Here is a 22,501-nt window from a genome sequence, read left to right as displayed (position 1 = left end):
GGCCAAAACAAAGTGTTCTCTGGCCAATGTACAAAAGCCCCCCTTTCTTTGTAAATTCCCTTTAAGGGCAAAGCATATTTACCATATTTCTCTGTTGGAGAGGCAGGGCAGAGTTGGAGCTATGTTCTCTTCCATTAGGGCTCTTTGAAACAACAGCATTCTTCGTCTTTATACAATTTGAACCAAATGTCTCTATGTGTGTGTGAGAGAGAAAGAAAGAGAGTCATATATTTGCATGGCAAAGGTATTTTAGGGGCAAGGAAATCTTAGAATGCTTTCCTGAGATAAAGTGTTGCAGATAATGTCCAATGTCCTTTCCAGCTACTGAAAAAAGAATCTCTACTTTCAGTGAAGTCAGCAGGGCTTGAGGGATCCTGTGTTAACTCCCGAGTCTGTCAGGGACATTTTGCCTTGGCAGTTCTTTTCAGAGTGTCATGCGAGAAGTTTTCAGAACGCCGCCAGTGTTGGTGGTGCGAGAGAAAACAAGGACAAATACCAACTTTGTTAATGTTGTGGTTCTTCCTTGGTAGTCACTGGGAATGTCTGCATAGCTTGGCAAAGACCTTTTGCTTTCTTTTCCATTCTTTATTGCCAGACGCCATTGCCTTTCAGTACTTCACTCAGTGGGAGTACAGTGAATCCACTCTTCTGCAAGTCTTCAGAGCAAGCAAGCAAGTCCTCCAGACTACAGTTCCAATCATCTCCAACCAGTGGTTATGCTGTGTGAGGGTGAAAGGTGTTTTATGTCCTGCTCCTGGTGATCTGGTGATACACAGGCAGAGAGGATGAGGGTTGGCCAGGGCCTGTACCAGAACCACAATCCAATTTCCAATACCGGGACAGCACTAGAAGCAGAGTCTATGCCATTACTTCTTATAAGGAAGCAAATAGCTGCCATTCACATTCTTGTGGGGAAACTAAAATACTGTGTGTAGGGAAAACATATTGGGTGATTTGGCCACCAGAGAGAGGGATATACTGAAGGGAGCAATATTCCTCTTGAAAGCACTTCCAGTATTTGGAAGAATGGCCATTATTGCCCCATCTGCACAGTACACTTCAAGCAGTATCATGCCACTTTAAATAGTCATGGCTTCCGCCAAAGTTTTCTGGCAACTGTACTTTGTTAAGGATGCTGAGAGTTATTAGGATACCCCCTCCATTCTGCTCATGGGGCTACAATTCTCAGAGTACTTTAACAATCCCTCTTCCCAGGGAACTGGAAATTATACCTCCATGAGGGGAATGGGGGTCTCCTAGCAACTCTCAGCACCCTTAACAACACTTTTCAGGATTCTGTGGGGGAAACTGTAACCGGTTAAAGTGGTATCCCAGTGCTTTAAATGTATAGTGAGGATGGAGCCTATGTTTCCAAAGTGGGAGGTGGGAAGGAAGCAATGCAGATAATTTCTGCACACAAACATGCCAATCCCAAATGCTTCTGCCTGATGGAAGAAGTTGTCCCTTGTCTTCCAACTCAGGGTCTGGAGGCTGTGGTTAGTTTGGGTCATCAGCAATGGTGCGGTTATCACCGGTAATTTAGTGATGTGGACTTAATGGTCGTATGGAGGTGGGGGAGAGGGCTCCTCAGATATTAATGTATATTGCTTCAAAATGTGGAAAGCTAGTTCTGCTGCTTTGGGGGGCCTTTCCTGATGATTTTGTTGAGTGAGCCCCAATTGTCCATCTCTGTCCACACCACTGGGCTTCAGGTCCAGATTTGAAAGAAATAGGACTGCCCTTTGCTGTGTCCATGTTAGTGGCTGCTTGGCCATGTGAGAGCGGGAGAAGAACTTTTCACCCATTTCTTTTTGCCTTTCCATTAACCAATGAGGCCGCTGCCATTGCAAGGGATGGCTATAGGGTAAGTACAGATTTTCTGCTTAGTTACTGGAAAGAGACTGTGTGGTTGATAGTGATGGAGTTGGGTAAGGAAGGACAGTAACTTTCCGTTCCTCCAACAGCCACCCGCAAAACGTGACTGGCCTTTAGAGAGTTCCTTAATGAAGATAATTTCTGTAAGATCAAACCAGAACTGCAATCAACATTTTTGTTGGTCCCCAAAATAGAAGCTTCCATAATTCAGCACAACCCTTTTAGAGGTCTAGCTATAGTGCCAAAACAAGATTTGATACCTTGGTATTGCAAACAATCAGGTTACTACCATCAGCAACAATTTGCTACATGATGAAGAGCTGTGGGAATTTTTTTTGTAATCAACCAGCAAGATCTCTTGTATAGCGAACTGGTGAGCATATTCAGCTTGTTTTCCACATGTAGTGTTGTACCTGAGTGTTTTTGGATTAGTAATTGAGGGGGGGGGTGTTGCTCCTCTGTTTCCATGGATGACCACGCAGGGTTGTGCTTAGCCTCTGCTAGAATCCAGCCTTTGCTGATGCTGCAGCTCCCTGGAATTAATTACCAGCCCAAATCAGGCAGGTGTCTGGTGTGATGATGTTTAGGCAACTACTGAAGACATTTTTGTTTTGTAAGTCATTGCCTGAGGTGTAACCCAGTCATTTAATCAATTTAATATCTGATGAAATAATGTTGAATTTTCAAGAAACCTTTTGGTTTAATATGCTGTGTGAAGGGCTTTCCTTGTTTACCCGAGCTCCAGGAAATTTCCCGGAAATTGCAGCTGTTAAGGGCTGTGCCCTTAATGAGTGTATTATTTAGGCAATATTTAAATGGTATGGTACCCTATCCTGTGATTAGCTCCACCTTCACCACTACTATGGAGCTGGATTTGGAGTTCGTGCCAGAGTGGTGGACCCAAGTTCCAAATTTGTCTGTTCACTGAAAAAAAAACTCATGGAGTCTGTTCAACTGAGGCTACCATTGCACATTACAAATACCCAACTGGTGACCAGTACAATCCACGTAAAATGATAAGAGTTGGATGAGACTTGGAAGGTCATCTAGGTCAACCCCCTGCCACAGGTAAAGTATTGTAAAGCATCTTCTTGTAGCAAATTAAGTGAGAGAATGGACATGACGGAGACCAATGTTTCACTGGTGCCAGCACAATGTTGAACATGAATATATTGCAATGTCAGGCAGACATTTTTCACTCCAGCTTCAGAGCATCATTGTGGCGATCATTTCGTGTGACAGGGCCCAGCTCAACGATATGTACACCATGAACAAAAATTAGCTTCAAACATGTGCAGAGTGGAATTTCCTCTAAAATGAGTCACCATTAATACTTTCTAGATTCGGTTTTCAGATCAGGTTCTCAGAACATCAATACTTTTTTTAAAAATGACAAATTGAAAGAGCAGTCATACAACTGAAGAATAGAAACCCAAATCTGTTTCGTTTCTCATACATTGTCCTAGAATTCATTCCTCCCAAAGTTCCATAGCCCTTTCCAAAATTTCGTTTCTCCTTTCCTGCTGAAGTTGACATTATGATGGCAATCTGGATTACAATGAGAGGTTAGGAAGAGAAATACTACTATATAAAATACATGCAATTGTTCAGCATTCTTTATATACATCGTTTTAGCTAATTACTTAAAATGTAATACTTTTTACTAAGCATCCAGTGACCCAAACTAACATTGCTAACTTTTGAGATTATATTGCTTTTCTCTCTCTCTTGAGGCTTGGGAGCATCACTGGACATTCCTGTCAGTTGCTAGAGCAGGTGTGGGAAACCTTTGGTTTTCCAGAAGTTATTAAACTGCAACTCCTCTCAGCCCCAACAAGCATGGCCAATAGCCAAGGATGATGGTAATTATAGTTCATCAATGTCTGGAGGGCAAAAGTCCAATGCTCTTGTGTTTTTGTTCATTTGTTTTCCTTCTTGGCTTGTGTGAGTGGCAATTGGGATCTAGGTCTTGGGTTAAGTCTAGATTTAGCCAAAGGAAAAAGCTTGCTTACCACCTATCCATGCCTCCCTCCCTGCAATCCCTATCTAACCTGTGTCCCTGGGCCCCTCTCTGAATGGCTGCCCTGCCCATGTTGGTATGTGACTGCCATACTCCATGCCCTGTGCCTGTGCAGCAGGTTTTGTTCACCCTCCATGCCCATTCCCTGGTCCCACCTGGTGTGCGCACAGACACGGGGGGGGGGGTCCTGGGCACCAACAAAGGATGCAACACCACTGCTTGGCTGGAGAGCTGCATTGCAAAATTCAGAAATGTGTGAAATTCAAAGGATGCTTGCGATTCAGTTCACACATGGTTTTGGAAAGTGTGAATTAAGTCCATTCACCTTCAAATGCCATCTGATTTTCTTCTCAAACCCTTGTTGACACCCTCCATGCAGTTTCCACCTCCTAGTCATGGAAGATTTGAGCTTCTTCTAGAAAATGTCTCCATCTTCCTAGGGAAGCCTTGCTTGCTTGCCCCTTACCAAAGTTGAAATTGCTAACTGGGTGGAGCAGTGGTGTGAGTTTGGGGTAACCAGGTTTCTTCTAATCAGAGTTTCTTAACTAAAACAGGATTTTCTTATGAGTGGGTCTGCAAAGGGAAATATTGTGCCTAAGGCGTCATCCCCACTAGGATTTTATTTGCGGTTCACTGAAGCACCATCTTTTTTATAGCTCACAGGAAGTAATGAGTTATAACTGAGGGTGCTGGGGCTTTTTTTTAAATGCAGCTTCTGTGAATTCAGTAAATGCTCATACTATACTTCCCCTTCAGGCAGTACAGCTAAGTTTCTTCTCTTCTCTGAAGCTGGTGTAGCCAAAAGGTTAAAGGAATATGCTGCCAGGACTCCTACTGACACCATGAGTTTTAGAGGGAAAGTATTTAAAAGGGAGGCCAGTGAACTCTGGAGGAGAAAAAGGACGATTAGGCGAGTAAATCAAGGAGAAATCCACAGGTTGAGCTGCGTATGTATTATATATATATCTATATCTATATCTTTCCTCTTCTTTTATCTAGTTCTTTTCTCATGCAAGTTCCCCATTCTACGGATAGGGGAGAGAGCGGAATTTGAGCTAGTTAATATCTGTGTACAAAGCCAATTGACACGATAAAGTTGGAGGCTGCATTTCTAGTCAAACAGCATATCATGATTCTAATCCTGTCTGAATGTTACAGAACAAAATTAGCTTGAATCTAGTTTTTCATCTTATCTTGGGTTTAGAATTACTCATTTTCCTGTTCCTTCAAGGAAAAAGAAAGAGGGAACTAATAATCTAGATTGGTCTGGCTTTAGACAATATGGGGAAAATTATTAGTATTATTATTATTATTTCAGATTGTTGCCTTGCTTGTGTTTATGACATCGAAATACTAATCTGTCAAAGGAGATAAATGTTGCATTACAAGAGTACAGTTTTAATCTTGGTTATTAGCCAGGCAATTGGCCAAGCAGACTGATTTTCACAATGTTACATCTTCCACCTGGACACACATTAGATTTAAAGCACCATTCCTTCCTGATATACATCCTTTGAAAACTGAGGCCTTTGGAAAGTGCTGCTCCTTTATCCCCTGTTGTGTGCGTTCATCATGCTTGTTTTTAATTCAAGTCCTGGCACAGAATTTTGCATCTTTAAAGTGTTTCTGCTTTCATGGTTTCTTTGCAAAAGGAAGATCCAATTACTTAAGCCTGTCGAGAGAAGCTCCAGAAAGCGGAGGCATTTGGTAATAGTCTCTAGGTCAAACCAGAAAAGATTTTGAGGACTGGGGATTAGATCTCACCTTTTTGTCATTTTTGTTTAAAAAAGCAGCCACAGAGACAGCCCCTCCCCAGTTTGGTTGGCAGGAAACTACAAGAAAGAAGATTCCACCTAAACATTAGGAAGAACTTCCTGACAGTAAGAGCTGTTCGACAGTGGAATTTGCTGCCAAGGAGTGTGGTGGAGTCTCCTTCTTTGGAGGTCTTTAAGCAGAGGCTTGACAACCATATGTCAGGAGTGCTCTGATGGTGTTTCCTGCTTGGCAGGGGGTTGGACTCGATGGCCCTTGTGGTCTCTTCCAACTCAATGATTCTATGATTCTATGATTCTAGGATGACACTGGCAATAGTTAACCCTTTCCCCATGCAATTTTCCTGATGCAAATCTTCCTCCAGCTGCTCTTTCTACCATTAGAGAAGCATAGTTTCCCCTAATGGGAAAGGAGATAAATGCTGAGGCAATGACGGGTTGGTGGTGGCATTAAACCCTCTCCTAAAGTGCTGTGGCAGGTTCAGGAGGGATGAACAAGATAGTGTCTGAATTGATTAATGTTGGGGAAATAGAAATGCTGTGTTATCGATATGCAAGAAATTAAAGAGACAGCATGTCCACTTGAAGAATACATGTTTTTCTCATGTCCAGTCTCAGGAATCCCATATTTAATCTTTGGCTTCTTCCATCAAAGAGACTGGGTGAAAGATGATGGAGAAAATATCTGCCTGAGATTCTTGAGAGCCACTGTCACGCAGAGTAGATAATCGCAAGGTAGATGGGCATCATAAGCAGATCTGGTATGGCAGTTTCCTCTGTCCCTATGCTAAATCTCCTTTGACCTTTCAGATATGCAAGGATTGTTGGGGGCATAGTTAGAGGTCTGTACAATTGTGGCCAGGAATTGAGACTCTGTGGCCCTCAACAGATAGAATCATAGAGTTGGAAGAGACCACAAGGGCCATCGAGTCCAACCCCCTGCCAAGCAGGAAACACCATCAGAGCACTCCTGACATATGGTTGTCAAGCCTCTGCTTAAAGACCTCCAAAGAAGGAGACTCCACCACACTCCTTGGCAGCAAATTCCACTGTCGAACAGCTCTTACTGTCAGGAAGTTCTTCCTAATGTTTAGGTGGAATCTTATTTCCTGTAGTTTGGAGCCATTGCTCCATGTCCGCTTCTCTGGAGCAGCAGAAAACAACCTTTCTCCCTCCTCTATGTGACATCCTTTTATATATTTGAACATGGCTATCATATCACCCCTTAACCTCCTCTTCTCCAGGCTAAACATGCCCAGCTCCCTTATTTCCCCTCTCCCGTGGTTACTATTCTATCTGCTTATTCTGAAAAGAATTTTGAATCTTTGACAAGATACATATTGTATTCTGGTCTCATAATATGGTGAGCCTTGGTTCAGGTTTCTAGACAGAATATTAAGGTGGTTTTTTTGGAGCTGATGACCTACTGCCCTGCTTCTAAATGTCTCTTCATTTTCATCAGGAAGATTTGAAAAATAAATAGTGGTGTATGTTTTGGTCGACCTTATTTGATCAGTCTTATTTTGTCGATCTTATCAGGTCAGCGTATGATTTGGGACATCTCATCTGCCTCATTCTTATTGTGGAAATATCTCACTGCCAATTAACTAGCATTCTGGATCAATCTACGTTAATGCAGCAAAATGGAACTCATTTGTAGCTTCTAGTTTAATGTTGCAAATAGTGGTTTTTGGAGAGTTTTTGGAAGAAACAGGGCACCCTGATCTAGCAGGGAAGGTCTCTTTGTGGAAGATGACTAACAAGCATGCAGATGTACAGCCTTGTTTGCATCAGAATACTTATCAATCCCCATTGAATTGGCTGGGTGGGTACCTTAATTCAGAATGTGTGTTTCCTTCCAGAGCTGCTAGTTTGAAAGTACATATACAGGATTCATTTATTTGCCAAAAATGCATACGCTGCCAAACCTAAGGGGGGGCGGGGCAGGAATAACATGGCAGTCAACAGCATGAAATCAACAATATAAATATATTCACAAAACAAGTTAAAAATACACAAATCAGAAGATCAGATTAATACATCAGTATGACTGGATCACCTCTCAGTGAGTGAACACTGGGTTACACAGGGGTAGGACTGCACCAAGAATAATATTTTGTATGTGGGGTGTGTGTGTGTGTTTGTGTGTGTGTGTGTGTGTGAAAGCCACATCCTGATTTAAAAACAAAATATTGGAGCACTAAAATAAAATTGTTGCTTTTAATAACATTGGTGGTTCTGATTTCATATGCAACATGAGCTGAGCTGTTGTAAACTGTGGCGGCTTACAACAGGAAAGCACTACTCCCTGCATCTTTGAGTTTGAATTAAAGTAAGTTGCAGTCACTGTGGCCTACTGTCCTGTTCAGGCATTTCTCAGTGGCTTGTTTTGCCTTCAGAAAAGTGCTTGAAACATGGATTCCCTAGACTTCACTTCTGCAGTTCATAACCTGTGCCTTCCCACCCAATATTTCACAACTGGAGCACACTAAATACTTGTCCCAAAGGCATTTCTGCTGTCAGTATACAGTGAGTCTTCCATCCTCCGCAGAACAGCTGCAGTTTTCCTCATTGTATTCTGTAAGGCCAGGATGCACTGACCAGCCACAGTGAAGGTGACTATGACTTCTACCATACAATGCATACATAATTCAGAATCAGTTAAGACAATTTACAGGACAAAAATTTTAAAAGAGGGAAAGGATTTGCTGAAATGGATAATTGACCTAGAATACAAAAAAGGGAGGTGTGAGGAGGTCAAGGAAATAAGCTAATGAAAGATTAGTAATGAGATCTGATGTATTTTTCTTTACGTATTTGTTTTTGTTTAATGGGTTTTATTTCTCTGTTTTTTTCATATTGTGATGTGTTTTGTTTTTGTTTAATGTGGTATTTTTATTTTTTCATTCTGTAACCTTTAAAATTTTAATAAATATTATTTTTTTAAAAAAACCAGAATCATTCCCTAGTTTTGTTGAAATCAGCTTTATAATATTACTGTGTCATAATGTCTAATAAATCATCCCTCATTCATTTCTGCCACTATGCGGCGAACTGTTACTGGCTTCTTCTTTTGTTAACAGTAATGAAAACTGTTGATTTGAGGCAAGGGTCACCAATCTTTTCAGGCTAAGAAGATGGCATGGGTGGCAGTGGCTGCTGTGGTGGTTCAGGTGTGGAATAATCCAAATTGCTGCCACAACTGGAAGTGCATAAAAAGAGACAGAAACACACAATGGTCCTGGTATGCTGCCCCATCAACCCACTAGCCCCCCACCCATCAATGGGGGGAAAGGCACTCAAATTGGCTACTGCCATGTTTGCTTATAGAGAGAGAAGCTCTTTGCACCTCTCCTGTGTTCAGAATAGATTGCAGGATGAGTATCCTGGCATCTAATGTTTAGGGGGGGGGGTGTTCACTGTAAGCCAGTGATGGCCAGACTTGGCCCTCCAGCTGTTTTGGGACTACAACTCCCATCATCCCTAGCTAGCAGGACCAGTGGTCATGGATGATGGGAATTGTAGTCCCAATTTGTAGTTTGGCCATCACTGCTGTAAGCAGATGTTAGTGATGCTGTCATTAAATTATGAACTGCTTGCAACTTGCAACTACAACTATTTTTTTTTATTGTAGTATGCATCTAAATCTATTTGCACTTGGAACTCCCTCCCCCCCTTTTAAAAAACTTTTTATGTGAAATGTTCCTATCACTTCCACTTATTTTCGTGTGATGTGACAATTGCATATTCAGTTTAGCTCTACCATCCCTGCAGCTTCCCTCAGTCTTCTATCAAATTCAGGTTGTCAGAGAATAATTCTAAGTTTCAGGAAGCATTCATATGATCTCAAAATTCACCAGGCAGTTTTAGGGCAATCTTATCCGTGTGCTCTTACAGAATATTCACTGTGCCAGGATTATAATAGACAGCCACAATTCTATGATTCTATGAATCCTTTAATGGCCTCTTAGGCTGCAGTCCTGGGCTCATTTACCTGGGGCGAGATGCCTTTGAATTCAAAGGGGCTGAGCAGAAATGTAGAGGATTGTGATGTTGATAGAAATGAATGGAATTTATATTTCAATTACCTGAAGTAGAAGTTATTAAGTACCTTTGCTGCTGCTCTGATAAAAAAAAATGGAGTGGCTTTAAAGTTTGTTTGTTTTTTAAAGCTAGATTATCTGATCACAGATTTCCCACATTGGGTGTTTCTCAGCCCAATCAACATACCTTACCTTCTTGAGTTGCTTAATATGCCTCATGGACATCCCTATTTTCATTGGAGAAATGTTGGAGTGGCCAAAGCTCAGTGGTAGAGCAACTACTCTGCATGCATAAAATTCCATGTTCAATCTCTGGCATCTCCAGGAAGCATTGGGAAAAGGCTGCTGCCTGAGAACTGGAGAATCACTGTCAGTTGTTGTAGACAAGATTGGGCTAGATCAGGAGTAGGGAACTTCCAGTTTTCAGGTGAAACCTGGGACACCAGACCTCCTCATTTTGCTTGTAAGACTGTTTTCCTTGAGCTACAGCATCACATGTGGGGCAGGTAGAGACCAGATATGGGGCAGGTAGAGACATGTCTACATAAAGCAGGATTGAATAACTCACTGGCTGAAGTGTGGAAAGTTCAGTCCTTCTTGGTTCAGGTGCACCAAATGGTTTTCCCGGGACATGGCTGGTGCAGCTGAACCTTACAAAATCAGCCAATGCTGCTTGGGCAGTATCCACCATAGACAAGATGACAAGGTATCCTGCGTCATAGACAAGATGACAAGGTATCAATATGGTGTCAAATATTGACAGGTGGATGGCCCCGTCAAAGTTGATCTGCTGGGGGTGAGAAAAAAAGGGATGAGGCAAAAAGGTTCCCAACCCTTGGGCTAGATGGACCTATGGCCTGCTGTGGTATAATGCAGCTTCCTATGGTCTTTGGAAACTCATATGACAAAAAACTCATGGCAGATGAAAGCGTATTTGGTTCTGAAATGCTGAAGTATTTGTCATCTTTTTTATTCCTTTTTGTGTGTGGAAGTAACAGGCTCTCTGAAGTTGGTTGGATATATCAGCTTCCGTGGATGGAAACTATGTATAGCTCTCAACCATTGGTTTGGAACTGGAGTGCTACGGTGGCCTTTAGCCATGAGTAATTGCACTATGCTTCCTCCAGTGTTGGATTTGCAACCTTCAGGTCTGATCCTCTTCGTTAATCAGGCAGTATTCTACACTTAAAACAATCTGTCTTTATATCACACCCTTGAATACTCTGGCAGGATTTTAACTATACTTCAGTATTTTCTCAGTATTCCAGCATTGTGGTTCAAAGCCTGCCAAATCCTGTGGTATTTGGCCCATAAAGCACAGTAGGGTGAAAAGAAGGAGCTTTCTCCACTCTGTGCCTCCATGTTAGGGTACCTCTGTGTTAGAACTGCCATATTTTCACTTCTTGGTGACAAGCTAAATTTTAAGGATGTGATCTAGCCGCAGTCTACTCAGCCACAAAGGGCCTAGAACGGAAATGAAAATATATTCAGCTGTGCTCCTGTTTTAAAGGGCCTCCTTTAAAGGTCCAGCAAGTGGGCCCATACTACTGCACCCCCACCCAACCATAGCCTAAATGTACACACCACAGAGAAGCAAACTGAAACAACCAAAGGTCATAGAGACTAACCATGTTCATTGGCACAAGCTTTTGTGGTCTAGAGTCCACTTCATTAGTTATTCATCAGAACACCAGAAGGCGCCTGTTGAAGTGGATTTTAGCCCACAAACATTTATGCTGCAATAAAGTGTGTTGGTCATTAAAGTACTCTTTTGTTGCTTTTGCTGCAACAGACTAGCCTGGATACAGCACTGGAAAAAGCAAACTGAGTGGCTAAATGTCTCCATAGGAAGCCACGCTTAACTAAGCAGCAGGCTTTTTCCTCTTGAACGGGCCATTTATGGAGGGTTTGTTTTGTATTGTACAGCTGGCAGTTTGGCTGATCTTGAAAATGCTGAGTAGATCAAGTTTATTGCATTTATGGGTGGGGGTTTAAGTGACTTGTCTTCCAGCTATCTCATCATGATTTTGCTAGAAGCTTCTTGTGAAATCAGGCTCTGTGTAGTAAAATACACCTTGTTTCTGTTTTACTTTCAGGGATTTCTGTCAGTCTCTTCTTTTTCATTGGGCGCATGGGCAGACCGAAGCATGAGTGTTCCCTGCAGGGTCATAGTGTGTCAGATTGACTCTGTTATTCTGTCCTGCGCCCAGTTAACTTCACATGTGAGACTTATTTCTGAGTCATGCTTTTAAAAACCTATGCTCTCGCTAAATACAAGGGCACCAGAATATGAGAAAAGCTTGGCTGTGTCAGAGGAAAGGTCCATCTAGCCCAGTTTCCTGGTTCCCACACTGTCCAACCCTATTTTTCTGGGAATCCCAGAACCAGGGCATAAAGACAATAACCCTACCTAGCTGTTGCTCCCCTACAACAGGTATGAGGGGTATCCTCCTTCTGATTATGTATCATTATACAATACAGCAGTAGTAGCCCTTGAAAGACCCACCCTCTGTGAATTTGTCTAATCTCTTTTAAAGCCACCTAAGCTAGTGGCCATCATTAAATCTTGTGGCAACAAATTCCATCGTGGCTTTTCATCACATAAGTAGTCACTACAGATAGCCTCCAGCTGCCTCCCTCCAACCAGCTGCTCTCTGTTTTCCTACATCTTGCATGGACAAGTTCTACCACACAACGTCCATTCTGCATTTGTAAGGAGTTGCGCTTTCTGTGCGGCAGCAGCTACACTCTGCAACTCCCTGCCCATTGACATTAGGTGGGTGCCTTTGCTGCACTGTTTTTGACATCTGCTAAAAATATTTTTATTTGGGCAAGCTTACCCAAATTTGTAAAGCTTTAGGGATTAAAGGTGGGTCCCTGACCTGACCTATGACCTGTTTCAGAAAACTCCATTTATAACTGTGATTTCCCCCCGTTCCTTTCCCTTGGTTATCACCTTATGAAAACGTCAACTTTTGGATGGTTTCTGGATCAACCAGTCTCCTGCCACCTCTCACTATCCTGCTCCCCAGCAGTCCCGTGTAGGAAGCTTTGAGGACTGTGGCCAACAAAGCAATTTGCCCTTCTGTGGCTACCACACAAGGAATAGAACATAATAGTTACAATGCAGCATGAGGTTTAACACAGATTGTACTCACTGGAGCTTTTCTGTTAGATTCCTATTCAGCAGTTGTGGGCTTTCAAGACAGGCTTTTAATTTAGGTGTTAAAAAGCAGTTCAGAGGTTCCGCACAAAACCTGTAGGATAGTAATGTGATAGAAAAAGCTCATCATGCAAAATGTGCCCCCAAGCACTCAAAGGTTATAGTCAACTTGCATTGCATCTGAAGGTGAATGAATGAATAGACTTTATTTGCATAGCTGACAGGCCATAGCATCAAAGGACAAACACCGACAAAAATACATTACGAATATAGTTACCATAAAATCTTATGACCTATTAAAACCCTAGTGAGAACAATTTGGCTTCACAAGAGCGGCCCGGGATGGCAGATAGGAGCGGCGTGATGGTCTCGTCCCTGAGATCTTTATATAGGGAGCAAGACAAGAGAACGTGTGACACAGTCTCTACGTAGCCAGCTCCACAGGGGCAGAGCCGGTTCTCGAATGAATTTTTTTTATATCTACCTTCAAGAACAGCTGAGGGTAACATATTTAGTCTGGCCAGTGTAAAGACCTGCCTGAGTTTTGGAATGGTTAAGGTAGACAAATAAGGTGCCCGAAAATCAAAGTGGGAGGGGGGCAGATAAGCGTACCAAGCACTAAATTTCTTAATATAGGCCAGATTATTCTGCTGCTCAATATCCTTCATGCGCTGGTCAATAAAGGTTTTTGCCTTGCCATTTTCAGGAGATGCTGTGCTTGGAGGCCACATGTAAGTAGTTTTTGATGCACTACTTTGGACCACCAACTTCTATGAGTATCTCGTGCTACTAGAGGTAGTAGTCCGGATGGGTTTAAATTTAAGCGAAGCCAATAGTTGAATGTTCTTAACCAGGTCCGGGTTTCGACGGAGAGGAGGCCAGTCTCCAGCCATAGGGCCGCATTTGGTGCGCCTGGTGGAATGGCTAGAATCTGTCTTAAAAATTTAGACTGGACCGTTTCAAGTGTGCAGCAATGATTTCCCGTCCAGATTTGGGCCCCGTAGAGTAATTGCGCCAAGGGTTTTGCTTGAAAGACCTCCAGAGCTGCTGGGATATGTCTGCCTCCCTTCGTAAAGTAAAAGCGAGACAGTATTTTGGCGCTTTGAGATGCTTTTTCCCTAGCATATTTATGATGGGCCTCCCAGGCCCCTGTTGACTGGAAAACTACTCCAAGGTATTTGAAAATTTTGACCTGTTCTATTGGCTGATTGTCCATCTCCCATCTGTGATGTTTGTGTCTCCTAGCGAAGACCATGACTTTGGTTTTTTGGTGATTAACCACCAGTTGATCTCTCCTGCAGTAGGCTGAGAATTCTCTTAGTAGCCTTTTGAGGCCTACTTTAGTTCGTGATAAGAGAACAGCGTCGTCCGCATAGAGGAGCGCTGAAATTGATTTTTTGGCCAATTTGGGGGCATGAAACTCCGGGAATGTTAGGTATTTGACCATGTCATTTATATATAAGTTGAATAAGGCCGGGGCTAAAATACAGCCCAGCTTGACTCCTTTGGTGACTGGTACAGGGCCAATTAGTTGCCCATTTACTGAGGTTCTTACATATAACTTGGAGTCTTTATATAGGCTTTTTATCAAGAATAGTAATCTTTTGTCAATGTTGGTGGCATTGAGTTTAGCCCAAAGTTTGACTCATGAGATCAAGTCAAAGGCCGCCTTCAGGTCAATAAATGCTGCGTATAAAGTCCCACGTGTTTTATTGACGTATTTGTCAATGAGGTGTGCTAATACGAAGCAATGGTCTATTGTAGTTCTGCCGTGTCTGAAGCCGGCTTGCTCCTCTGCCAGAACTGCCTCAGTTTCCATCCAGTCAATTAGTTTGATGTGGAGGTGTTTGGCATACAGTTTGCTGGGGATAGTAAGGAGGCTAATGGGTCTATAGTTCGCTGGATCTGCCATAGGACCCTTTTTATAGATTGGAATAATTACTGCCTCTGTCCAGCAACCAGGTATTATGCCTGTTGAATCGATATATGTAAATATTGACGCCATTATAGGAGCCCACCAACTGATATTGTTCTTCATGAGCTCTGCTGGAATGTGGTCTGTGCCCGGGGCTTTGTTGCTTTTCAGTTGGGCAATTAGTTTGCCCACCTCCTCTATGGAGACAGGAGGCCAATATGGTAAATTCTCGGAGTAGGCACTTGGATCATTGTGCTGAGCTTTGTCGTCATAGAAGAGGGTTTGAAAATATTTCATCCACTCCTGGGGTTCTACAGTACATGTGGGACCAATCCGCTCCTGGCCCAGGAGGCCTATAATGGTACACCAGAAGGAGGTTGAGTCTTTCTCATTCGAGGCCTTCACTAAATTACACCAGGCCAATCTCTCAGCTTTTTGTTTTTTTACCTTTAATAGCTGTTTGTAGTTTCATCTTAAATAGATGTAAGCCATAAATAGCGAGGGTGCTCCAGTGTTTCTGTAATTCCGATAGGTTGATCTCAGACGATTCCTTGCTTGTCTACACTCCAAATCAAACCATCTCTCTTGATCCTTTGCCCGCTTTGTAACAGAATTAAGTACCTCAGTTGTTAAGAAGGTCTTTAGTCTTGCTAATAACTCGTTGAACGAGTCCATGGCCTTTTCCCCGGTATTAGCTGATACAATGGCTGAGTAGATGGTCTTCACATCTTCCAAATGGAGGAGATAAGTTAGCTCTGTATTGAGGATGGGGGTCTATTTAATTCTTCTGGGGGCCAGTGATCCCAGATTAACAATGGGGGTGTGGTAAAGGTTAGCCATGGGTTTGTTAAACGATGGGCCATTGAGCGCTAAAATTAGTGGGAGGTGGTCGCTTTCAGTGTTATGTCCCACTTGAAACTTCGACACAGAGTTATAGGCGAATCTTGATATCAGAATATAGTCTATAACACTTCCTCCCATCTTTGAAAAATGGGTATACTCCCCTGGGCGATCCTCTTCCTTACTACCGTTTAATATCATCAGCTCCCTTCTTTTTGCGACCTGGGCTAGACATAGCCCCAAGAAGTTGCATTTATTATCTTTAGAAAGTCGTGAAACACCTGCTTCGGTTGGACTTTCAGGGTCCTGAATCTGATTATATTGGCTATTGGCTGTAAAGATTGTTATCATCAATTCCCATACGGGCGTTGAAATCCCCCCCCCCCCCCCGATTATAATCGGTGTAGAAGGGTGGGAAGATTCTATGGAGTCTAGGAATGCCTCTAACTCTGCCCAGTTAGCTTTCACTATAGATTTATTTTGGCAGGGGGGCAGATAGACATTGACCACTACCAGTGCATCTCTCTTAAATTTGAGTAGGACTGCCGTGGCTAGTGAATTGCAGTTTGGGAGGGCTTTTAAGGAATGTTCAAGCTCTGTGGAAATAAGGCTAGCTAAAACTCCACTAGGCCTACCTCCCCTCACAGATGGAGTAGCAAGTAGGGAGTGACAAGAATACCCATTGAACAGAATGGGGTCGCTGTGCCAGGTCTCCTGCAGGAGGATGATATTGAATCGCTTAAGAAACATTGCAAGTTGTTGATTGTTTTTCTTAGCGCGCCATCCTGCAATGTTCCAGGACAGCAGCTTTAATTCTTTGTCCCTCCATGGTGTAGATTTGTTGGGTCCACGGTGTCCAGTGACCCCTTTACATCTAAAAAACCACTCCCATTAAGTTTGTCAGTAGGCATCTGCTGCATAAGAGAATGATTATCCATAACTCTTGGGGACTTAAGGGGGTGATTTGGACTTGGGGGAGTAGCTATTTCATTTGGGGAGAGTTTTAGATAGTTGAATCAGGTACTCGGAGATGTGACAGTCTGTTTTAGTTTTGCCTTACCATACACCAGCGGGGGCTGCAATTGGTCTTCCGAATCTACACATTTAAAGGTGCCTCCCACCGTCCTCTTGTCCACTAGGCACTTGGGAGATATAGGCCATGTGTGTGAGCCTTCCGTAGTCTCAACATGGGCCTCCTTTTTGGTCAGTCTGCTTCTCAGGGTGTCCAGTCTAACCAAGATTTCCTTTTGGGCTGGCATCTGCAGTGACCAGAACCGATTTATTAGGGCATGTTCTTCTATGGAGAAAAAGTCCTCTCTGTCGTTCAAATGAAGTTGAGTCTCAATAGGGGCTATGTTTTCCTGCTGGTGCACTAAGCTCTGGTTTTGCTGGTTTTGTTGCATATGCACTCTATCGTTTTGTTCCTCTGTTCCTGGTCTTCCTTCCCCCTTGGCCGCCAGTAGGGAGGTTAGCGGAGCTCTATTTTCAAAGATTCTTAATAAATCTATTCCTTTCTTTAAAAATAGATTTCTTGTTCTAAAGATGAAGTTGACCAGATTATGATCTGTGAAAGTGATCAGGGCACGGACTGAATGTCCATCTTGATATAGGTAGTCTATACTGTCTATGTCAGTTGCTTTAACTGCCCCAGGTAGAATGTTGTTTATAATAGTCAGCAGGTGCCTCACGCGGTCTGTCCCTGTGCGAGGACCCAGTGGTTTTGGATAGTTCGTGAATACCATCTTTTCCGGGCTTAGGACCAGGATCCATTCTTTCTTTCTACTGGGGGCTTGGAGTTCCCGCGGGTTCCCATCTATATTGGGGATCCCCAACTTACTTCTGTTTGCAGTTGCTACAGGGGTCCTAGGTGGGTTCAAGACAGGAGCATCCAGCTGTAGTTTGGTTGCTTTTGTCAGGCTGTGTGAACATAGGGGGAGAACGGCCGTGGGGGGGGGCCTTATTTCTTTGAATGTACTTGGGGAATTATTTTCACATATGGGGAGAGGTTTGGTCTTTGGTGAGTCTCCCTTGTCGATCTCTTTGGTGCCTTGAGCTTTGATTTTTTTTTGTGGATATAGGAGGTGATGATAATAAGTTGAAGAGTTTCTGCCACTGTTTTTTGCTGATGTGTTGGGTTTTTCTAGACAGCTTAAAATTTTTGATGTTTTTAGTTTTCTTCGTCTTGGGTTCCGGTTTTCTGGGTGGTATGTGGATTCTGAGTCCAGGGTCTGATCTGTGGCTCTTTTTGCTTGTTTGAAATTCTCCACAAGCGTCAGGAGTAGGCCATTTGTTACTGCTAGGAAGTTGTTGTTTTTCTGAGCGTATCTGATTTATTTGATCATGTAACTGGTCACCCCTCTCTTCTATACTGTTGGCATTCGCTGTGGGCTGAGGGTCTTGCAGGTTTTCCCTGAGATTCTGAGGGTCTTGCTGGTTTTCCCTGAGATTCTGAGTTGATTTTTGGTGCTCGAGGTCATTGGGGTTAGGGGAATTGGTCATCAAGGCGTTCTCAGCTAGGTCCAGTTCCTGCGCCCAGCTCATGGAATAATTTGGTCTTTCATGCTCAGTTTGTAAGTCTTTGCGTTGTATTGGTTGACCACAAACTTGACATGAGCCAACAGTGTGATGCGGCAGCTAAAAAAGCCAATGCAATTCTGGGCTGCATCAATAGGAGTATAGCATCTAGATCAAGGGAAGTAATAGTGCCACTGTATTCTGCTCTGGTCAGAACTCACCTGGAGTACTGTGTCCAGTTCTGGGCACCACAGTTCAAGAAGGACACTGACAAACTGGAACGTGTCCAGAGGAGGGCAACCAAAATGGTCAAAGGCCTGGAAACGATGCCTTATGAAGAACGGCTAAGGGAGCTGGGCATGTTTAGCCTGGAGAAGAGGAGGTTAAGGGGTGATAGCCATGTTCAACTATATAAAAGGATGTCACATAGAGGAGGGAGAAAGGTTGTTTTCTGCTGCTCCAGAGAAGCGGACACGGAGCAATGGTTCCAAACTACAAGAAAAAAGATTCCACCTAAACATTAGGAAGAACTTCCTGACAGTAAGAGCTGTTCGACAGTGGAATTTGCTGCCAAGGAGTGTGGTGGAGTCTCCTTCTTTGGAGGTCTTTAAGCAGAGGCTTGACAACCATATGTCAGGAGTGCTCTGATGGTGTTTCCTGCTTGGCAGGGGGTTGGACTCGATGGCCCTTGTGGTCTCTTCCAACTCTATGATTCTATGATTCTATGATTCTATTGACCAATCCAGCACAGTAGGGGCAATTTCTTTTGGAGTGCTCTTGTGCTGTGGATTCTTATTCCCTTCTTTACGGGGGAAGTAATTGGTGATTTTACTTTGCTTCCTTTGGGGCTCCCACTCCCCCTGAGGTGATATTGGTGCAATTCCCAGGTCCATATAGTTCTTTCTTGTGAGGACCATGTTGAGCGTGGAAAAAGGTAATTGGGGGCAGTTTGTTGGAATCTCTTAGTCCTGGGTTTTTTGGCTTCACTTGGCTCAATTACAAGACGGATTATGTTTATCTTCCAGTTTCCCACCTTCGAAAGGTGGGGAGGGTTGTTTTACAAGCAAGGTTTCATGCTTATCTCGGTGGGCCTCTAGGGTTTCTGCTCCCTTTTCCGTCTTTAGTTCTCAGCTTTAGGGCTTTTAACGCTTCTGTCCTGTGGTGCCTTCCCCCTTATATTTGCGAGCAGAAATACCGAGGCTGTCTCCAGTACCCTCGTCACCCTCAAAGAAGTTATAAATGACTAATAAATCAGAACGGTTTACTGCAGCAAAGTAATAGGGCTTGTGCCAGGGGATAAAATGAAGCAGAACTTGCCTTCAGTTTCAGCCGCTCCTTGTTTTCGCTCCTGCACGTTGCTGGGAGCTTTCTCTTTCTTCGACCTCTCCTGACCTAATCTTTATCCTTGTATATATTTGACCGTTTGAAACTTTTGTCAGATCAAGGCCAGGTCTTATGTTCAATGGATGAAAGCTGTGCGTTAGTTGCAAAGACTGCAAACTATCTTCTTTAGCGTTCCTTGTTACTCTAATTAAAAGCTTAATTGAAGGCGGGAGGTTCTGGATAGGCTGCTACCTCCGTCGCCCATCTGAAGGTGCGATTTAACTTGCATTGCATCTGAATGTGCTGTTTTGCCCCATTGCTCCAAAGAAGAGCTCTCTGAGACTGGTCAAATTTTGGGACCTCAGGCAAGCTATGGATGCACTGTGTCTGCTTCTATGAAATCAATTATGAGGATATTTTTAGTCATCATTGCTGGAAGAGCCGCAACGCTGTGACTGGAACATACAATGAGAAATTGTAGGAGGTGGGACTTGATTTAATCATTAACAAGCTACATAACATTGAAGCCAGTGCATATATAACAGCTGTGAATTGTAGGGGGGAATTCTCTTTGGTTCTGGCACTAGCTCAGACCCAGGTGCCTGTTAACGATAGCTTGTCTATTGAGAATGAATATGGAAGGCTCCATTTTGCAGCCTAGTGAATAAATAGTCTGTAGAAATTGAGTGTAATAGTAGGAGCTTGCTGGTGAGTGCCTCTTTTTATAGTCACATCATCTGCATCTCGCTAACGTAATTCATTACTCATTTAAGCTAGCAAATATCAAAACAGCACTATCAAAATCCAATCCTGCATCATTCAGCCTTGGCACAGAGATTGCCTAATTGGTTCATTTCCAGGAGAGCCAGACAAGTTAAATTCAGGCGAGACAATCCTGAGACTGTTGGCGCTTTAAATTAGAATAAACTCCATTACAAATCTCCCAGAATACATTGCAAGAAAGAAATGCACTAATTCAAACGCTGTAAGACTTTCCTGACTGCTTTTTATCCCAAGGATCTTGGTGCAGAGATAAAATGGTAGCAAAAATTATCAGGATTTTCCATCTCAAACACAGAGAAAACCTCTCAAAATGCAAGGAGAAGGGAAGTGAATTGCAGGGCTTTGTTTGCCAAATCACAACCAATTTTCTCTGCAAAGAATGAAATCAGCACTACTCAGACTGCATATCCTGAACTTTAGAACTCTGGATTATTTAGGGTCCTGCAGCTGGGAGCATAGGGAAGAGTTCAGATATTGATCCCCCATCTCATTTCTGAAACAAAATTCAGGGGTTCCCAAACTGTGGTCTGTAACTTTCATTCTGGTGGTCTGTGGTGTCTGGTTGTCTGTGGTGTCTGTGGATTTGTGGTTGTAGATGAGAGACAGCCCATCATATTGATTTTAATTGCATTTTTAATTGCTTCTTTTATTTCTTATGTTGTATTTTATTGTACTACAGTTTGAATTCTATGGAATCACAATTGCTACAACAGGCAGAAAAATCATTAAGTGAGCCCACCAAGACCTGCAGCAATTTTCAAGTGGTCCATGAAGTGGGTGGGGGCGAGTCTGGGAATCACTGGCCCCGTTCTCTGCCCCCCCCCCCATCCATATGTTGAGAAAGAGAAATTGCATTATGTAGGGCTTCCATGCAATTGGTCATCAACATCATGAATTCAGCTCCCTCTTTCTTTGAAGTACACGAAAAAGCACCACATCACACAGCAGCCATCTTCAAATTATTTGTGAGCTTTGCGCTATCCAATTGCCCTTTAAAGTTAGTTGGACTAAGTGTGCAAAGCTATTCTCCACTTGCCTTGTGTTATAGTGCCATTTTTGCCAAGCTTCTGCCAAAACATATAGAGCATATAGGATATTTTATTTACTTGGAAAGATTTATATACCGCTTAATCCCCTCCCTCCAAAAAAATAATAATAATCTAAGTGGTTCACATAATAGTATGAAATATTCTTGGATAGGTTTGGATCACTTAATACTAAAAATCACATTGGTTTAAAATGAATGAATCTATTTTCCTTAACTGTCCATTACTACAGTTCTGGTAAAATAATGCTTCGTAACAATATACTTATCTAAAGGAAGTAATATACCATGCAGCATTGGAATGGCTCTACAAGATCCAGTTTAGAACTGTCCAGTACATGACTCTGGAGTTTTGGGGAAGCATAGCTGAACTAACACATGGGAAGTCTAGCAATTGCCTCATTTCACAAGTTGTGATGGTGGTGGCACCAGTGTAATACCAGAGGGGTAGAATGTTTTTCACTGGCAATAGGGACACAGAACTCAAGGGTAAGAAAAACAAATGGAAAACATAGACAAGATTCAGACAAAATGTGCTGTAGTAGTAAGAAATGTGAATCTCATAAACATGGAGTAACTTCAGTAAAACCAATTTCTCTTTGCTGCATAAGCTAATACAATGACCATCCAAAATCAAGATTTCTGTACAGTTTGCACTTTCCCTGCTTGGCTTTCTATCCCATTGCTTTCAAGTTTGTAATATAATACTGGCAACTTTTCTTTACTAATGCTCTTTGAGACAGCAACATCACACCCAGAACACCCGCAGTAACCTTGATCTTAGAACTTCTTAGAAGTCAGCTAAAACGCTAGGGACCATTCTAGTGTAACTGAATTGGTAGGATTTCACTATCTCCTTTATCTGATATCTTATTTGAATACTGTATTTTGAATAAGACTTGCGTACTCACCTCACATTACCTCTGTAAACTTCAGATAAATATTTGAAGTGCCTCAAAAGTCTTTTCTCTGTGTGTTTTTTGTTGTTCAAAGAATTTAGGTGCCTGAATATCACTGTGTTCAGTCCTATAAAAACAAACTGTAGAGTTGATGTTTTGCTTGCTTGATAGACTTCTGTTTGTACAATGAAACTTCTCCCTCCTGCTGCAGCCCCACCCCCCATGCACCCCCCAGATCTGCTCCAGGGGTTGGGGTAGAAGAGAGGATGGGGAAGCTCTGTTAACACAAATGCAGTTTCAGTTGCAGGC

General features: G+C 42.8%; 1 protein-coding gene across 13 annotated transcripts in view; it reads left to right on the top strand.

The window, feature by feature from the left end:
* DOCK10 (dedicator of cytokinesis 10) overlaps positions 1-22,501 on the top strand; it is a 206,601-nt gene that overhangs the window by 78,002 nt on the left and 106,098 nt on the right. For 2 of the 13 annotated variants that reach the window (XM_081861464.1, XM_081861463.1), the window contains exon 1: positions 4,660-4,842. The exons of 10 other annotated variants lie outside the window; for them this stretch is intronic. In XM_081861464.1, the coding sequence (XP_081717590.1) occupies positions 4,738-4,842 (105 nt within the window). In that variant the 5' untranslated portion in view covers positions 4,660-4,737. Of the gene's footprint in view, positions 1-4,659; positions 4,843-22,501 lie in introns of those variants that run through there. One more of the 13 variants, XM_081861456.1, reaches the window with a different exon arrangement.

The sequence above is a fragment of the Podarcis erhardii genome (genome assembly GCF_964252035.2).
Source record: "Podarcis erhardii genome assembly, chromosome: 5".
NCBI lineage: Eukaryota > Metazoa > Chordata > Lepidosauria > Squamata > Lacertidae > Podarcis > Podarcis erhardii.
This window is presented reverse-complemented; position numbering and strand designations above follow the sequence as displayed.